The following is a 17,714-nucleotide window of genomic DNA, read 5'->3' on the forward strand; positions in this document are numbered from 1 at the left end:
ATTCCATTCATAGTGGTGTAAGGGGTGGCCGGTAGCCTTGTGTGTACACAGCACTCCCTATAGGCAACATGTCACTAACCATGAGATCAGAGCATTGCCTATAGGTAACATATCACTGCTTATATGCAACATATCACTACCTATAGTCAACAGAGCCCCCTATAGAAATAATATCACAAACTATATGGAACATATCACCTATAGGCAACAGAGCCCAATATAGGCAACATATCACCACCTATAGGCAACAGAGCCCAATATAGACAACATATCACCACCTATAGGCAACATATGACCACTGATAGGCAATAGATCACCACCTATAGGCAACAGAGCCCACTATAGGCAACATATCACCACCTATAGGCAATAGATCACCACCTATAGGCAACATATCACCTCCTACAGTCAACAGAGCCCCCTATAGAAATAATATCACAAACTATTTGGAACATATCACCACCTATAGGCAACAGAGCCCAATATAGGCACCATATCACCACTATAGGCAACATGTGACCATGGATAGGCAATAGATCACCACCTATAGGCAACAGAGCCCAATATAGGCAACATATCACCACTTATAGGCAACAGAGCCCAATATAGGCAACAGATCACCACCTATAGGCAACAGAGCCCAATATAGGCAACATATCACCACCTATAGGCAACATATGACCATGGATAGGCAATAGATCACCTATAGGCAACAGAGCCCAATATAGGCAACAGATCACCACCTATAGGCAACAGATCACCACCTATAGGCAACAGAGCCCAATATAGGCAACATATCACCACCTATAGGCAACATATGACCACTGATAGGCAATAGATCACCACCCATAGGCAACATATCACCTCCTACAGTCAACAGAGCCCCTTATAGAAATAATATCACAAACTATATGGAACATATAACCACCTATAGGCAACAGAGCCCAATATAGGCAACATATCACCACCTATAGGCAACATATGACCACTGATAGGCAATAGATCACCACCTATAGGCAACAAAGCCCAATATAGGCAGCATATCACCACCTATAGGCAACAGAGCCCAATATAGGCAACATATCACCACCTATAGGCAACAGAGCCCAATATAGGCAACATATCACCACCTATAGGCAACAGAGCCCAATATAGGCAACATATCACCACCTATAGGCAACATATCACCACTGATAGGCAATAGATCACCACCTATAGGCAACATATCACCTCCTACAGTCAACAGAGCCCCCTATAGAAATAATATCTCAAACAATATGGAAAATGTCACCACCTACATATGCAACAGAGTATCACCACCTATAGGCAACATATCACCACTGATAGGCAATAGATCACCATCTATAGGCAACATATGACCATGGATAGGCAATAGATCACCACCTATAGGCAACAGAGCCCAATATAGGCAACATATCACCACCTATAGGCAACATATGACCACTGATAGGCAATAGATCACCACCTATAGGCAACAGAGCCCAATATAGGCAACATATCACCACCTATAGGCAACAGAGCCCAATATAGGCAACATATCACCACCTATAGGCAACATATAACCACTGATAGGCAATAGATCACCACCTATAGGCAACGTATCACCTCCTACAGTCAACAGAGCTCCCTATAGAAATAATATCTCAAACTATATGGAACATATCACCACCTATATATGCAACAGAGTATCACCACCTTTAGGCAACATATCACCACTGATAGGCAACATATCACCACCTATAGGCAACATATGACCATGGATGGGCAATAGATCACCTATAGGCAACAGAGCCCAATATAGGCAACAGATCACCACCTATAGGCAACAGAGACCAATATAGGCAACAGATCACCACCTATAGGCAACAGAGCCCAATATAGGCAACATATCACCACCTATAGGCAACATATGACCACTGATAGGCAATAGATCACCAGCCATAGGCAACATATCACCTCCTACAGTCAACAGAGCCCCTTATAGAAATAATATCACAAACTATATGGAACATATAACCACCTATAGGCAACAGAGCCCAATATAGGCAACATATCACCACCTATAGGCAACATATGACCACTGATAGGCAATAGATCACCACCTATAGGCAACAAAGCCCAATATAGGCAGCATATCACCACCTATAGGCAACAGAGCCCAATATAGGCAACATATCACCACCTATAGGCAACAGAGCCCAATATAGGCAACATATCACCACCTATAGGCAACAGAGCCCAATATAGGCAACATATCACCACCTATAGGCAACATAGCCCAATATAGGCAACATATCACCACTGATAGGCAATAGATCACCACCTATAGGCAACATATCACCTCCTACAGTCAACAGAGCCCCCTATAGAAATAATATCTCAAACTATATGGAAAATTTCACCACCTACATATGCAACAGAGTATCACCACCTATAGGCAACATATCACCACTGATAGGCAATAGATCACCACCTATAGGCAACATATGACCATGGATAGGCAATAGATCACCACCTATAGGCAACAGAGCCCAATATAGGCAACATATCACCACCTATAGGCAACATATGACCACTGATAGGCAATAGATCACCACCTATAGGCAACAGAGCCCAATATAGGCAACATATCACCACCTATAGGCAACAGAGCCCAATATAGGCAACATATCACCACCTATAGGCAACATATAACCTCCTACAGTCAACAGAGCTCCCTATAGAAATAATATCTCAAACTATATGGAACATATCACCACCTATATATGCAACAGAGTATCACCACCTTTAGGCAACATATCACCACTGATAGGCAATAGATCACCACCTATAGGCAACATATGACCATGGATAGGCAATAGATCACCACCTATAGGCAACAGAGCCCAATATAGGCAACATATCACCACCTGTAGGCAACATGTGACCATGGATAGGCAATAGATCACCACCTATAGGCAACAGACCCCAATATAGACAACATATCACCACCTATAGGCAACATATCACCACCTATAGGCAACATATTACCACGGATAGGCAGTAGATCACCACCTATAGGCAACAGAGCCCACTATAGGCAACATATCACCACATATAAGCAACATATGACCACCTATAGGCAACAGAGCCCAAACTAGGCAACATATCCCCTCCTGTAAGCAACATATGACCACTAATAGGCAATAGATTAACCTATAGGCAACATACCACCACTTATAATCAAAATGACACTACTAATTATAGGCAAAAAATGTCCCCTACAGGCAAAATATCATCAACTATAGGCACCCGAACAATCATTATACACAACATATGGCTTCCTATAAGCAACATATCATGACCACTAGGCAACATATTATTGCCTTTAGGGAATATATCACCACTATATCACATATAGGCAAAAAAGACCCCTATAGGCAACATGTCAGTGCCTATAGGAAAAAGAGCTGTCTATAGGCTACATATCACCATGTATAGTAAACGGAACCCTTCCTATAGACATATCATGGCCTATAGGCAAAGAAGACCACAATAAGCACCATAGAGCCCCATAGGCAACATATCACCAGCGATAAGCAACTTGTGAGTGCCTATAGGCAACATATCACCATGTATAGTCAACGGAACATCTTCTATAGACAACATATCAGAGCCCCTTATATGCAACTGAGCAACATATCACCACCTATAGCAAAATATTAACACCTATAGGCAACAGAGCACCCTTTGTAGGCAACATATCACTGCCTATAGTCAACAGAGCAACACCTATAGGCAAATATCACCACTATAAGCAACAGAGCACCTTCCTACGGGCAACAGAGCCCAATATAGGCAACAAATGGCTGCTATAGACAGCACAGCACCATCTACGGGCAACAAATGGCTGCTATAGACAGCACAGCACCATCTGCAGATAGCAGTCTACCCCTATCGCCTATAGGCAACACAGCATCACCTATTGGTAAAGACCCCCTTGGAGTAGCCGCATTGCTTCCCTCATTCATTGCACAGGATTAGTACCGGAATAAGACAATCTGTCTGATAACCTGACCCATGGGCTCATTGTCGCACAATGTTCCTGGCACAGGGTGCTACCACACAGGCAGTGCAGGGTGCTCCCCCATTACTGTCTCAGCAGCATTTACCTGGATTTTATTGGGCAATCATTGTTATCCCATGTATGTGGTGATCTTAGGACTGGTGGAATCACCATGTGTGAGCCCAGCATAGATGTCAGTGGTACAATCAGTGATAAGACTAGTATCAGGCAGGTCCTAGTCAGAGCGGGCAAAGGGGCAACTAGGGGTAATAAGGAGAAGGGTCAGAGCCCCGGCACAGGCCGGACATGTTTCAGAGAGGACAGAAATCAGATATATGTTATGGTCAGTATGGAGGTGGGTGACCGAGACGAGTGGCACCTTTGGGTTTATGCCAAAGCTTTAAAGGTCTCCTCATCCAACCGGCAATCTGTGGAGTTAGACTGGTGGTTACTCCCGGCAGGCATCGGCAATCAGCCACCAAACTCAGTGCTGACTTCATAAAGGCATTTCTGTTATTGTCTGACGATGGCGCAAATGCAGCGGTCTTCACTTGTGCGTGGTGACTGTACCGGCCCAATGTTCACTTCTTCCAAAAGCTCATCGTCCACTCCAATACCCACATCTGATGCGTAGCTTGTTCTTCCAACCATCTTAAAAACCGTGATGGTGATATAATATTACAGAAAGTAACATTTTGGAAAATGAACTATACAGAGAGAGGGGGGGAAGAAAGGGAGAGAGAGAGACAGGGAGAGAGGGGGAGAAAGACAAAGAGGGAGAGAGGGGGGAGAGAGAGAGGGAAAGGGGGGAGGAAGAGAGAGAGGGGGGAGAGAGAGAGGGGGGAGAGAGGGGGAGGGGAGGAGAGAGGTGGGGAAAAAGAGGGAGAGAGGGGTAGAAAGGGAGTGAGAGAGAGAGAGGGGGAGAAAGAGAAAGAGAGGGGGGAAAGAGAAAGAGAGGAGTGGAAAGAGAGAAAGAGGGGGGAGAGAAGGAGGGAGAGAGAGAGAGGGGGAAAGAGTGGGAGAGAGGGGGAGAAAGAGAGGGGGAGAGGGAGAGGGGTGAGCGAGGAAGAGAGGGAGAGGGGGAGAAAGAGAGGGAGAGAGGGGGGAGAGAGAGGAAGAGAGAGAGGGGGAGAGAGAGGGGGAGAGAGGAAGAGAGAGGGGGAGAGAGGGAGGGGGAGAGAGGGAGGGAGAGAGGGAGGGGGAGAGAGGGAGGGAGAGAGGGAGGGAGAGAGAGGGAGGGAGAGGGAGGGAGAGAGAGGGAGGGAGAGAGAGAGAGGGAGAGAGAGGGAGAGAGAGGGAGAGAGAGGGAGGGAGAGGGAGGGAGGGAGAGGGAGAGAGGGAGAGAGAGAGGAGGAGAGAGGGAGAGAGGAGGAGAGAGGGAGAGAGGAGGAGAGAGGGAGAGAGGAGGAGAGAGAGAGGGAGAGAGACAGGGGGAAAGATTACGGGGTTTGGTAAGTGAAGCGGTTTTGATCTGCACTCCTCACGTCTGCTCCTATTATGAGGCTATAGGGAGTCTTCCATTCACAGGATAGAGGCTATAGAAAGCCTTGAATTCACAGGATAGAGGCTATAGGGAGCCTTGAATTCACAGGATAGAGGCTATAGGGAGTCTTCCATTCACAGGGTAGAGGCTATAGGGAGTCCTCCATTCACAGGGGAGAGGCTATAGGGAGCCTTGAATTCACAGGATAGAGGCTATAGGGAGCCTTGAATTCACAGGATAGAGGCTATCTTCCATTCACAAGGTAGAGGCTATAGGGAGTCTTCCATTCACAGGGTAGAGGCTATAGGGAGTCTTCCATATGAGGCTATAGGGAGTCTTCAATCCACAGGATAGAAGCTATAGGGAGTCTTCCATTCCCAGGATAGATGCTATAGGAAGTCTTCCATTCACAGGATAGAGGCTATAGGAAGTCTTCCATTCACAGGATAGAGGCTATAGGGAGTCTTCCATTCACAGGGTAGAGGCTATAGGGAGTCTTCCATTCATAAGGTAGAGGCTATAGGGAGTCTTCCATTCACAGCATAGAGGCTATAGGGAGTCTTCCATTCACAGGATAGAGGCTATATTGAGTCTTCCATTCACAGGGTAGAGGCTATAGGGAGTCCTCCATTCACAGCATAGAGGCTATAGGGAGTCTTCCATTCACAGGATAGAGGCTATATTGAGTCTTCCATTCACAGGGTAGAGGCTATAGGAAGTCTTCCATTCACAGGATAGAGGCTATAGGAAGTCTTCCATTCACAGGATAGAGGCTATAGGAAGTCTTCCATTCACAGGATAGAGGCAATAGGAAGTCTTCCATTCCCAGGAGAGAGGCTAAAGGGAGTCTTCCATTCCCAGGATAGAGGCTATAGGGAGTCTTCCATTCACAGGATAGAGGCTATAGAAAGCCTTGAATTCACAGGATAGAGGCTATAGGGAGCCTTGAATTCACAGGATAGAGGCTATCTTCCATTCACAAGGTAGAGGCTATAGGAGGCTATAGGGAGTCTTCCATTCCCAGGATAGAGGCTATAGAAAGCCTTGAATTCACAGGATAGAGGCTATAGGGAGCCTTGAATTCACAGGATAGAGGCTATCTTCCATTCACAAGGTAGAGGCTATAGGAGGCTATAGGGAGTCTTCCATTCCCAGGATAGAGGCTAAAGGAAGTCTTCCATTCACAGGATAGAGGCTATAGGAAGTCTTCCATTAACAGGATAGAGGCTATAGGAAGTCTTCCATTCACAGGATATAGAGGCTATAGGAAGTCTTCCATTCACAGGATATAGAGGCTATAGGAAGTCTTCCATTCACAGGGTAGAGGCTATAGGGAGCCTTGAATTCAAAGGATAGAGGCTATAGGGAGCCTTGAATTCACAGGATAGAGGCCATCTTCCATTCACAAGGTAGAGACTATAGGAGGCTATAGGGAGTCTTCCATTCACAGCATAGAGGCTATAGGGAGTCTTCCATTCACAGGATAGAGGCTATATTGAGTCTTCCATTCACAGGGTAGAGGCTATAGGAAGTCTTCCATTCACAGGATAGAAGCTATAGGGAGTCTTCCATTCACAGGGTAGAGGCTATAGGGAGTCTTCCATTCCCAGGATAGAGGCTATAGGAAGTCTTCCATTCACAGGATAGAGGCTATAGGAAGTCTTCCATTCACAGGATAGAGGCTATAGGAAGTCTTCCATTCACAGGATAGAGGCTATAAGGAGTTTTCCATTCACAGGATAGAGGCTATAGGGAGTCTTCCATTCACAGGGTAGAGGCTATAGGGAGTCTGCCATTCACAGGATAGAGGCTATAGGGAGTTTTCCATTCACAGGATAGAGGGTATAGGGAGTCTTCCATTCACAGGATAGAGGCTATAGGGCTATATAAAGTCTTCCATTCACAGGATAGAGGCTATAGAAAGCCTTGAATTCACAGGATAGAGGCTATAGGGAGCCTTGAATTCACAGGATAGAGGCTATAGGGAGTCTTCCATTCACAGGGTAGAGGCTATAGGGAGTCTGCCATTCACAGGATAGAGGCTATAGGGAGTTTTCCATTCACAGGATAGAGGCTATAGGGAGTCTTCCATATGAGGCTATAGGGAGTCTTTAATTCACAGAATAGAAGCTATAGGGAGTCTTCCATTCACAGGGTAGAGGCTATAGGGAGTCTTCAATTCCCAGGATAGAGGCTATAGGAAGTCTTCCATTCACAGGATAGAGGCTATAGGGAGTCTTCCATTCACAGGATAGAGGCTATAGGGAGTCTTCCATTCACAGGATAGAGGCTATAAGGAGTCTTCCATTCACAGGATAGAGGCTATAGGAAGTCTTCCATTCACAGGATAGAGGCTATAGGGAGTCTTCCATTCACAGGGTAGAGGCTATAGGGAGTCTGCCATTCACAGGATAGAGGCTATAGGGAGTTTTCCATTCACAGGATAGAGGCTATAGGGAGTCTTCCATTCACAGGATAGAGGCTATAGGGAGTCTTCCATTCACAGGATAGAGGCTATAGGAAGTCTTCCATTCACAGGATAGAAAATCTCCCCCAACATTTATTTGTCTCTAGTAACTTTAGTCCTGATAAGTGCCTGAGGGGGAGATGTATCTAGCCTTGGGAAGAGAAGAACCAATCAGCTCCTGACATTTATCTAGCACAGAGGGCGTCTGAGTCCCAGCACCCGCAGGTGCACGGCTGGACACCAGGTCTAGCACAGAGAGCGTCTTAGTCCCAGCACCCGCAGGTGCACGGCTGGACACCAGATCTAGCACAGAGGGCGTCTCAGTCCCAGGACCCGCAGGTGCACGGCTGGACACCAGGTCTAGCACAGAGGGCGTCTCAGTCCCAGCACCCGCAGGTGCACGGCTGGACACCAGGTCTAGCACAGAGAGCGTCTCAGTCCCAGCACCCGCAGGTGCACGGCTGGACACCAGATCTAGCACAGAGGGCGTCTCAGTCCCAGCACTCGCAGGTGCACGGCTGGACACCAGGTCTAGCACAGAGGGCGTCTCAGTCCCAGCACCCGCAGGTGCACGGCTGGACACCAGATATAGCACAGAGGGCGTCTCAGTCCCAGCACCCGCAGGTGCACGGCTGGACACCAGGTCTAGCACAGAGGGCGTCTCAGTCCCAGCACCCACAGGTGCACGGCTGGACACCAGGTCTAGCACAGAGGGCGTCTCAGTCCCAGCACTCGCAGGTGCACGGCTGGACACCAGGTCTAGGACAGAGGGCGTCTTAGTCCCAGCACTCGCAGGTGCACGGCTGGACACCAGGTCTAGCACAGAGGGCGTCTCAGTCCCAGCACCCACAGGTGCACGGCTGGACACCAGGTCTAGCACAGAGGGCGTCTCAGTCCCACAACCAGCAGGTGCACGGCTGGACACCAGATCTAGCACAGAGGGCGTCTCAGTCCCAGCAGGTGCATGGCTGGACACCAGGTCTAGCACAGAGGTCGTCTCAGTCCCAGCACCAGCAGGTGCACGGCTGGACACCAGGTCTAGGACAGAGTGCGTCTCAGTCCCAGCACTCGTAGGTGCACGGCTGGACACCAGATCTAGCACAGAGGGCGTCTCAGTCCCAGCACCCGCAGGTGCACGGCTGGACACGAGGTCTAGCACAGAGGGCGTCTCAGTCCCAGCACACGCAGGCGCACGGCTGGACACCAGGTCTAGCACAGAGGGCGTCTCAGTCCCAGCACCCGCAGGCGCACGGCTGGACACCAGGTCTAGCACAGAGCGTCTCAGTCCCAGCACCCGCAGGTGCACGGCTGGACACCAGATCTAGCACAGAGGGCGTCTCAGTCACAGCACCCGCAGGTGCACGGCTGGACACCAGGTCTAGCACAGAGGGCGTCTCAGTCCCAGGACCCGCAGGTGCACGGCTGGACACCAGATCTAGCACAGAGGGCGTCTCAGTCACAGCACTCGCAGGTGCACGGCTGGACACCAGGTCTAGCACAGAGGGCGTCTCAGTCACAGCACTCGCAGGTGCACGGCTGGACACCAGGTCTAGCACAGAGGGCGTCTCAGTCCCAGCACCAGCAGGTGCACGGCTGGACACCAGGTCTAGCACAGAGGGCGTCTCAGTCCCAGCTCCCGCAGGTGCACGGCTGGACACCAGGTCTAGCACAGAGAGCGTCTCAGTCCCAGCTCCCGCAGGTGCACGGCTGGACACCAGATCTAGCACAGAGAGCGTCTCAGTCCCAGCACCCGCAGGTGCACGGCTGGACACCAGATCTAGCACAGAGAGCGTCTCAGTCCCAGCACCCGCAGGTGCACGGCTGGACACCAGGTCTAGCACAGAGGGCGTCTCAGTCCCAGCACCCGGAGGTGCACGGCTGGACACCAGGTCTAGCACAGAGAGCGTCTCAGTCCCAGCACCCGGAGGTGCACGGCTGGACACCAGATCTAGCACCGAGGGCTTCTCAGTCCCAGCACCAGCAGGTGCACGGCTGGACACCAGATCTAGCACCGAGGGCTTCTCAGTCCCAGCACCCGCAGGTGCACGGCTGGACACCAGATATAGCACAGAGGGCGTCTCAGTCCCAGCACCCGCAGGTGCACGGCTGGACACCAGATATAGCACAGAGAGCGTCTCAGTCCCAGCACCCACAGGTGCACGGCTGGACACCAGGTCTAGCACAGAGGGCGTCTCAGTCCCAGCACTCGCAGGTGCTCGGCTGGACACCAGATCTAGCACAGAGGGCGTCTCAGTCCCAGCACCAGCAGGTGCACGGCTGGACACCAGATCTAGCACAGAGAGCTTCTCAGTCCCAGCACCAGCAGGTGCACGGCTGGACACCAGATCTAGCACAGAGGGCGTCTCAGTCCCAGCACCCGCAGGTGCACGGCTGGACACCAGATCTAGCACAGAGGGCGTCTCAGTCCCAGCACCCGCAGGTGCTCGGCTGGACACCAGATCTAGCACAGAGGGCGTCTCAGTCCCAGCACCCGCAGGTGCACGGCTGGACACTAGGTCTAACACAGAGGGCTTCTCAGTCCCAGCACCCGCAGGTGCACGGCTGGACACCAGGTCTAGCACAGAGGGCGTCTCAGTCCCAGCACCCGCAGGTGCACGGCTGGACACCAGGTCTAGCACAGAGGGCGTCTCAGTCCCAGCACCCGCAGGTGCACGGCTGGACACCAGGTCTAGCACAGAGGGCGTCTCAGTCCCAGCACCCGCAGGTGCACGGCTGGACACCAGGTCTAGCACAGAGGGCGTCTCAGTCCCAGCACCCGCAGGTGCACGGCTGGACACCAGGTCTAGCACAGAGGGCGTCTCAGTCCCAGCACCCGCAGGTGCACGGCTGGACACCAGGCCAGATCTAGGTCTGGTGTCCAGCCGTGCAGAGGGCGTCTCAGTCCCAGCACCAGCAGGTGCACGGCTGGACACCAGGTCTAGCACAGAGAGCGTCTCAGTCCCAGCAGGTGCACGGCTGGACACCAGATCTAGCACAGAGGGCGTCTCAGTCCCAGCACCCGCAGGTGCACGGCTGGACACCAGGTCTAGCACAGAGAGCGTCTCAGTCCCAGCACCCGCAGGTGCATGGCTGGACACCAGGTCTAGCACAGAGGGCGTCTCAGTCCCAGCACCCGCAGGTGCACGGCTGGACACCAGGTCTAGCACAGAGGGCGTCTCAGTCCCAGCACCCGCAGGTGCACGGCTGGACACCAGGTCTAGCACAGAGGGCGTCTCAGTCCCTGCACCCGCAGGTGCACGGCTGGACACCAGGTCTAGCACAGAGGGCGTCTCAGTCCCAGCACCCGCAGGTGCACGGCTGGACACCAGGCCAGATCTAGGTCTGGTGTCCAGCCGTGCAGAGGGCGTCTCAGTCCCAGCACCAGCAGGTGCACGGCTGGACACCAGGTCTAGCACAGAGAGTGTCTCAGTCCCAGCAGGTGCACGGCTGGACACCAGATCTAGCACAGAGGGCGTCTCAGTCCCAGCACCCGCAGGTGCACGGCTGGACACCAGGTCTAGCACAGAGAGCGTCTCAGTCCCAGCACCCGCAGGTGCACGGCTGGACACCAGGTCTAGCACAGAGGGCGTCTCAGTCCCAGCACCAGCAGGTGCACGGCTGGACACCAGATCTAGCACAGAGGGCGTCTCAGTCCCAGCACCCGCAGGTGCACGGCTGGACACCAGGTCTAGCACAGAGGGCGTCTCAGTCCCAGCACTCGCAGGTGCACGGCTGGACACCAGGTCTAGCACAGAGGGCTTCTCAGTCCCAGCACTCGCAGGTGCACGGCTGGACACCAGATATAGCACAGAGGGCGTCTCAGTCCCAGGACCCGCAGGTGCACGGCTGGACACCAGGCTTAGCACAGAGGGCGTCTCTGTCCCAGCACCCGCAGGTGCACGGCTGGACACCAGGTCTAGCACAGAGGGCGTCTCAGTCCCAGCACCCGCAGGTGCACGGCTGGACACCAGATCTAGTACAGAGGGCGTCTCAGTCCCAGCACTCGCAGGTGCATGGCTGGACACCAGGTCTAGCACAGAGGGCGTCTCAGTCCCAGGACCCACAGGTGCACAGCTGGACACCAGGTCTAGCACAGAGGGCGTCTCAGTCCCAGCATTCGCAGGTGCACGGCTGGACACCAGATATAGCACAGAGGGCGTCTCAGTCCCAGGACCCGCAGGTGCACGGCTGGACACCAGGTCTAGCATAGAGGGCGTCTCAGTCCCAGCACCCGCAGGTGCACGGCTGGACACCAGGTCTAGCACAGAGGGCGTCTCAGTCCCAGCACTCGCAGGTGCACGGCTGGACACCAGATCTAGCACAGAGGGCGTCTCAGTCCCAGCACCCGCAGGTGCACAGCTGGACACCAGGTCTAGCACAGAGGGCGTCTCAGTCCCTGGACCCACAGGTGCACGGCTGGACACCAGGTCTAGCACAGAGGGCGTCTCAGTCCCAGCACCCGCAGGTGCACGGCTGGACACCAGATCTAGCACAGAGGGCGTCTCAGTCCCAGCACCCGCAGGTGCACGGCTGGACACCAGGTCTAGCACAGAGGGCGTCTCAGTCCCAGCACCCGCAGGTGCACGGCTGGACACCAGCAAAGTGCTTGTAATGGCATTTGCAGAAAGTCACCGGTAAAATCCTCGGGCACTGGAGCGTCCACATCAGAGTCACTGCTGCTGTGTAAGGATCATGCGCTGCGTACATTGGGCCTCATTCAGATACATACGTATACCCGATGGTTTATGTACATATCCGATGTTTGTGGCTCTGATTGACAGGCTGCGGCCGTATGGAAGCTGGGAGGTGGCGGGACCTAGCTGCGTTACGGGGTGCGCGTCATAGGACGCAGATTTCCTGGCTCGCAAGCTTACACAGCACGGTCAAAGTAGCAATGGTGATCTGACTACTGGATCGCAGATGCATGCAGGGCCGCTGCGTACATTGCCGTAGTGTGAGGACCGTGCGCTGCGTACATTGCGTAGTGTGAGGACAGTGCGCTGCGTACATTGCCGTAGTGTGAGGACCGTACACTGCCGTAGTGTGAGGACCGTGCTCTGCGTACATTGCCGTGGTGTGAGGACCGTGCGCTGTGTACATTGCCGTAGTGTGAGGACCGTGCGCTGTGTACATTGTCGTGGTGTGAGGACCGTGCGCTGCGTACATTGCCGTAGTGTGAGGACCGTGCGCTGCGTACATTGCCGTAGTGTGAGGACCGTGCGCTGCGTACATTGCCGTAGTGTGAGGACCGTGTGCTGCGTACATTGCCGTAGTGTGAGGACCGTGTGCTGCGTACATTGCCATGGTGTGAGGACCGTGCGCTGCGTAGATTGCCGTGGTGTGAGGACCGTGCGCTGCGTACATTGCCATAGTGACAGTAAGATTGATCATTATATGAGGTTTGTGTATGTAATGTAAGTGTGCGCATATCTCAGAGACGCTGATAAAACGGTTATTAGAGATAAGGTAAACGTCACTAATTAGCCCTAATGAGCTGTGTGATTATGTGAGGAGTCTGCTGATAACTTGTCCGTTAGGTATATAGATGTATACGTTACATAGGAGATGCTATAACCCTGACTGTGGACCTCTCTTGCAGGATGCGCCTTCCTCACGTACTGCGCCCGGGAATCAGCGCTAAAGGCTCAGAGCGCACTGCATGAGCAGAAGACCTTGCCTGGGGTAAGTGCCCACACCGTCCTCTGGCGGGGGAAGGGTTACACACACCACATATCACTTCACTCTGTCAGCTGGGTATAAATAGCTGCTTATAATTAACATTTGCCTGTGGAAGTGTCAGCTGTGGGAGTAGGGCGTCTCATGTGTGATGCTCTGCCAGCTGTGCCAGCTCCTTGGACAGATCCCACCGGGAACCCAACGCGTTTCCCAACCTCCTACAGAAGGATTTGTGGAGCTGATGATCGGCAGAGGTGCCAACAGAATGTGCTGTAACATGGACACGGGCTACTAAGCCCTTCGCCGATGAGCGATGAGATGCTCTGCAGTGTCATTTAGGTGCTGTGAGATGATCTGCAGCTCTATAGTGGAAAATGACTAACAGATGTTCTACATTTCTATAAGATTATTGTGAAAAGCTCTCAAATTCCCCACTAATGCTGCGATTAATAGGAGATGCATCTGTTTTGACGTGATGTGAGATACTCTGCAGAATATTAGCACAGAGAGGATTAGTAGGCAATGTTCTGCAGAGTTGACATAATGTGTTTGTTAACAGATGTTTTGAAGTTTATAAAGAATATAGTTATTAGGAAATGCTTTGCTATAGGGCTAATGTGAGACGCTCTGCAGTGTGACAGGGGAGGCTGAGGAAACCTGAGGAGGATGGGAGTGTACTGGGTGGAGGATATATGGCAGTATAGCCGGGAGGAGGATGGGAGTGTACTGGGTGATCGGATATATGGCAGTATAGCCGGGAGGAGGATGGGAGTGTACTGGGTGATCGGATAAATGGCAGTATAGCCAGGAGGAGGATGGGAGTGTACTGGGTGATCGGATAAATGGCAGTATAGACAGGAGGAGGATGGGAGTGTACTGGGTGATCGGATATATGGCAGTATAGCCAGGAGGAGGATGGGAGTGTACTGGGTGATCGGATAAATGGCAGTATAGCCAGGAGGAGGATGGGAGTGTACTGGGTGTTCGGATAAATGGCAGTATAGCCAGGAGGAGGATGGGAGTGTACTGGGTGATCGGATAAATGGCAGTATAGCCAGGAGGAGGATGGGAGTGTACTGGGTGATCGGATAAATGGCAGTATAGACAGGAGGAGGATGGGAGTGTACTGGGTGATCGGATAAATGGCAGTATAGCCAGGAGGAGGATGGGAGTGTACTGGGTGATCGGATAAATGGCAGTATAGCCAGGAGGAGGATGGGAGTGTACTGGGTGATCGGATAAATGGCAGTATAGCCAGGAGGAGGATGGGAGTGTACTGGGTGATCGGATAAATGGCAGTATAGCCAGGAGGAGGATGGGAGTGTACTGGGTGATCGGATAAATGGCAGTATAGACAGGAGGAGGATGGGAGTGTACTGGGTGATCGGATAAATGGCAGTATAGACAGGAGGAGGATGGGAGTGTACTGGGTGATCGGATAAATGGCAGTATAGACAGGAGGAGGATGGGAGTGTACTGGGTGATCGGATAAATGGCAGTATAGACAAGAGGAGGATGGGAGTGTACTGGGTGATCGGATATATGGCAGTATAGCCAGGAGGAGGATGGGAGTGTACTGGGTGATCGGATAAATGGCAGTATAGCCGGGAGGAGGATGGCAGTGTACTGGGTGATCGGATATATGGCAGTATAGCCAGGAGGAGGATGGGAGTGTACTGGGTGATCGGATAAATGGCAGTATAGCCAGGAGAAGGATGGGAGTGTACTGAGTGATCGGATAAATGGCAGTATAGACAGGAGGAGGATGGGAGTGTACTGGGTGATCGGATAAATGGCAGTATAGACAGGAGGAGGATGGGAGTGTACTGGGTGATCGGATAAATGGCAGTATAGCCAGGAGGAGGATGGGAGTGTACTGGGTGATCGGATAAATGGCAGTATAGCCGGGAGGAGGATGAGAGTGTACTGGGTGATCGGATAAATGGCAGTATAGCCGGGAGGAGGATGGAAGTGTATTGTGTGATCGGATAAATGGCAGTATACCCGGGAGGAGGATGGGAGTGTACTGGGTGATCGGATAAATGGCAGAATAGCCAGGAGGAGGATGGGAGTGTACTGGGTGATCGGATAAATGGCAGTATAGCCAGGAGGAGGATGGGAGTTGTACTGGGTGATCGGATAAATGGCAGTATAGCCGGGAGGAGGATGGGAATGTACTGGGTGATTGGATACATGTAGCCAGGAGGAGGATGGGAGTGTACTGGGTGATCGGATAAATGCAGCCGGGAGGAGAATGGGAGTGTACTGGGTGATCGGATAAATGGCAGTATAGCCAGGAGGAGGATGGGTGTGTACTGGGTGATCGGGTAAATGGCAGTATAGCTGGGAGGAGGATGGAAGTGTACTGGGTGATCGGATAAATGGCAGTATAGCCAGGAGGAGGATGGGTGTGTACTGGGTGATCGGATAAATGGCAGTATAGCCAGGAGGAGGATGGGTGTGTACTGGGTGATCGGATAAATGGCAGTATAGCTGGGAGGTGGATGGAAGTGTACTGGGTGATCGGATAAATGGCAGTACAGCCGTGAGGAGGATGGGTGTGTAATAGGTGATCGGATAAATGGCAGTACATCCAGGAGGAGAATGGGAGTGTAGTGGGTGATGGAATAAAAGAAAATATAGCCAGGAGGAGGATGGGAATGTAGTGGGGGGATACTAAAGAAGGCAGTATAGAGAGGAGGATGAGTGTAATAGGCATCCTGAGGAGGATGAATGTAATAGGGCATGGAAGGGAGGGTATTATAGACAGAGAGAGGGTGGAAGTGTAATGGGGGATAGTAAGGAGGGCAGTATAGACAGGAGGAGGATGAGAGTGTAAAAGGGCATGGAAAGGAGGGTATTATATATAGGAGGAGGGTGGGAGTGTACTGGGTGATCAGATAAAGGGCAGTATAGCCAGGAGGAGGGTGGGAGTGTAATGGGGATGGTAGGGAGGGCAGTATAGCCAGGAGGAGGATGGGAGTGTACTGGGTGATCGGATAAATGGCAGTATAGCCAGGAGAAGGATGGGAGTGCACTGAGTGATCGGATAAATGGCAGTATAGACAGGAGGAGGATGGGAGTGTACTGGGTGATCGTATATATGGCAGTATAGCCAGAAGGAGGATGGGAGTGTACTGGGTGATCGGATAAATGGCAGTATAGCCAGGAGGAGGATGGGAGTGTACTGGGTGATCAGATAAATGGCAGTATAGCCGGGAGGAGGATGGGAGTGTACTGGGTGATCGGATAAATGGCAGTATACCCGGGAGGAGGATGGGAGTGTACTGGGTGATCGGATAAATGGCAGAATAGCCAGGAGGAGGATGGGAGTGTACTGGGTGATCGGATAAATGGCAGTATAGCCGGGAGGAGGATGGGAGTTGTACTGGGTGATCGATAAATGGCAGTATAGCTGGGAGGAGGATGGGAGTGTACTGGGTGATTGGATACATGTAGCCAGGAGGAGGATGGGAGTGTACTGGGTGATCGGATAAATGTAGCCGGGAGGAGAATGGGAGTGTACTGGGTGATCGGATAAATGGCAGTATAGCCAGGAGGAGGATGGGTGTGTACTGGGTGATCGGGTAAATGGCAGTATAGCTGGGAGGAGGATGGAAGTGTACTGGGTGATCGGATAAATGGCAGTATAGCCAGGAGGAGGATGGGTGTGTACTGGGTGATCGGATAAATGGCAGTATAGCCAGGAGGAGGATGGGTGTGTACTGGGTGATCGGATAAATGGCAGTATAGCTGGGAGGTGGATGGAAGTGTACTGGGTGATCGGATAAATGGCAGTACATCCAGGAGGAGAATGGGAGTGTAGTGGGTGATGGAATAAAAGAAAATATAGCCAGGAGGAGAATGGGAATGTAGTGGGGGGATACTAAAGAAGGCAGTATAGAGAGGAGGATGAGTGTAATAGGTGTCCTGAGCAGGATGAATGTAATAGGGCATGGAAGGGAGGGTATTATAGACAGAGAGAGGGTGGAAGTGTAATGGGGGATAGTAAGGAGGGCAGT

At 51.9% G+C, this 17,714-nt stretch overlaps 1 protein-coding gene across 1 annotated transcript in view; it reads left to right on the plus strand.

Moving 5' to 3' along the window:
* LOC148454362 (CUGBP Elav-like family member 3-A) overlaps window positions 1–17,714 on the plus strand; it is a 109,209-nt gene that overhangs the window by 9,923 nt on the left and 81,572 nt on the right. The window contains exon 2 of the mRNA XM_088460978.1: window positions 13,616–13,698. Within this exon, the coding sequence (XP_088317104.1) occupies window positions 13,616–13,698 (83 nt within the window). The remainder of the gene's footprint in view (window positions 1–13,615; window positions 13,699–17,714) is intronic.

Source organism: Taudactylus pleione, unplaced genomic scaffold (genome assembly GCF_031769625.1).
Source record: "Taudactylus pleione unplaced genomic scaffold, aTauple2 ptg000997l, whole genome shotgun sequence".
NCBI classification, from domain to species: domain Eukaryota; kingdom Metazoa; phylum Chordata; class Amphibia; order Anura; family Myobatrachidae; genus Taudactylus; species Taudactylus pleione.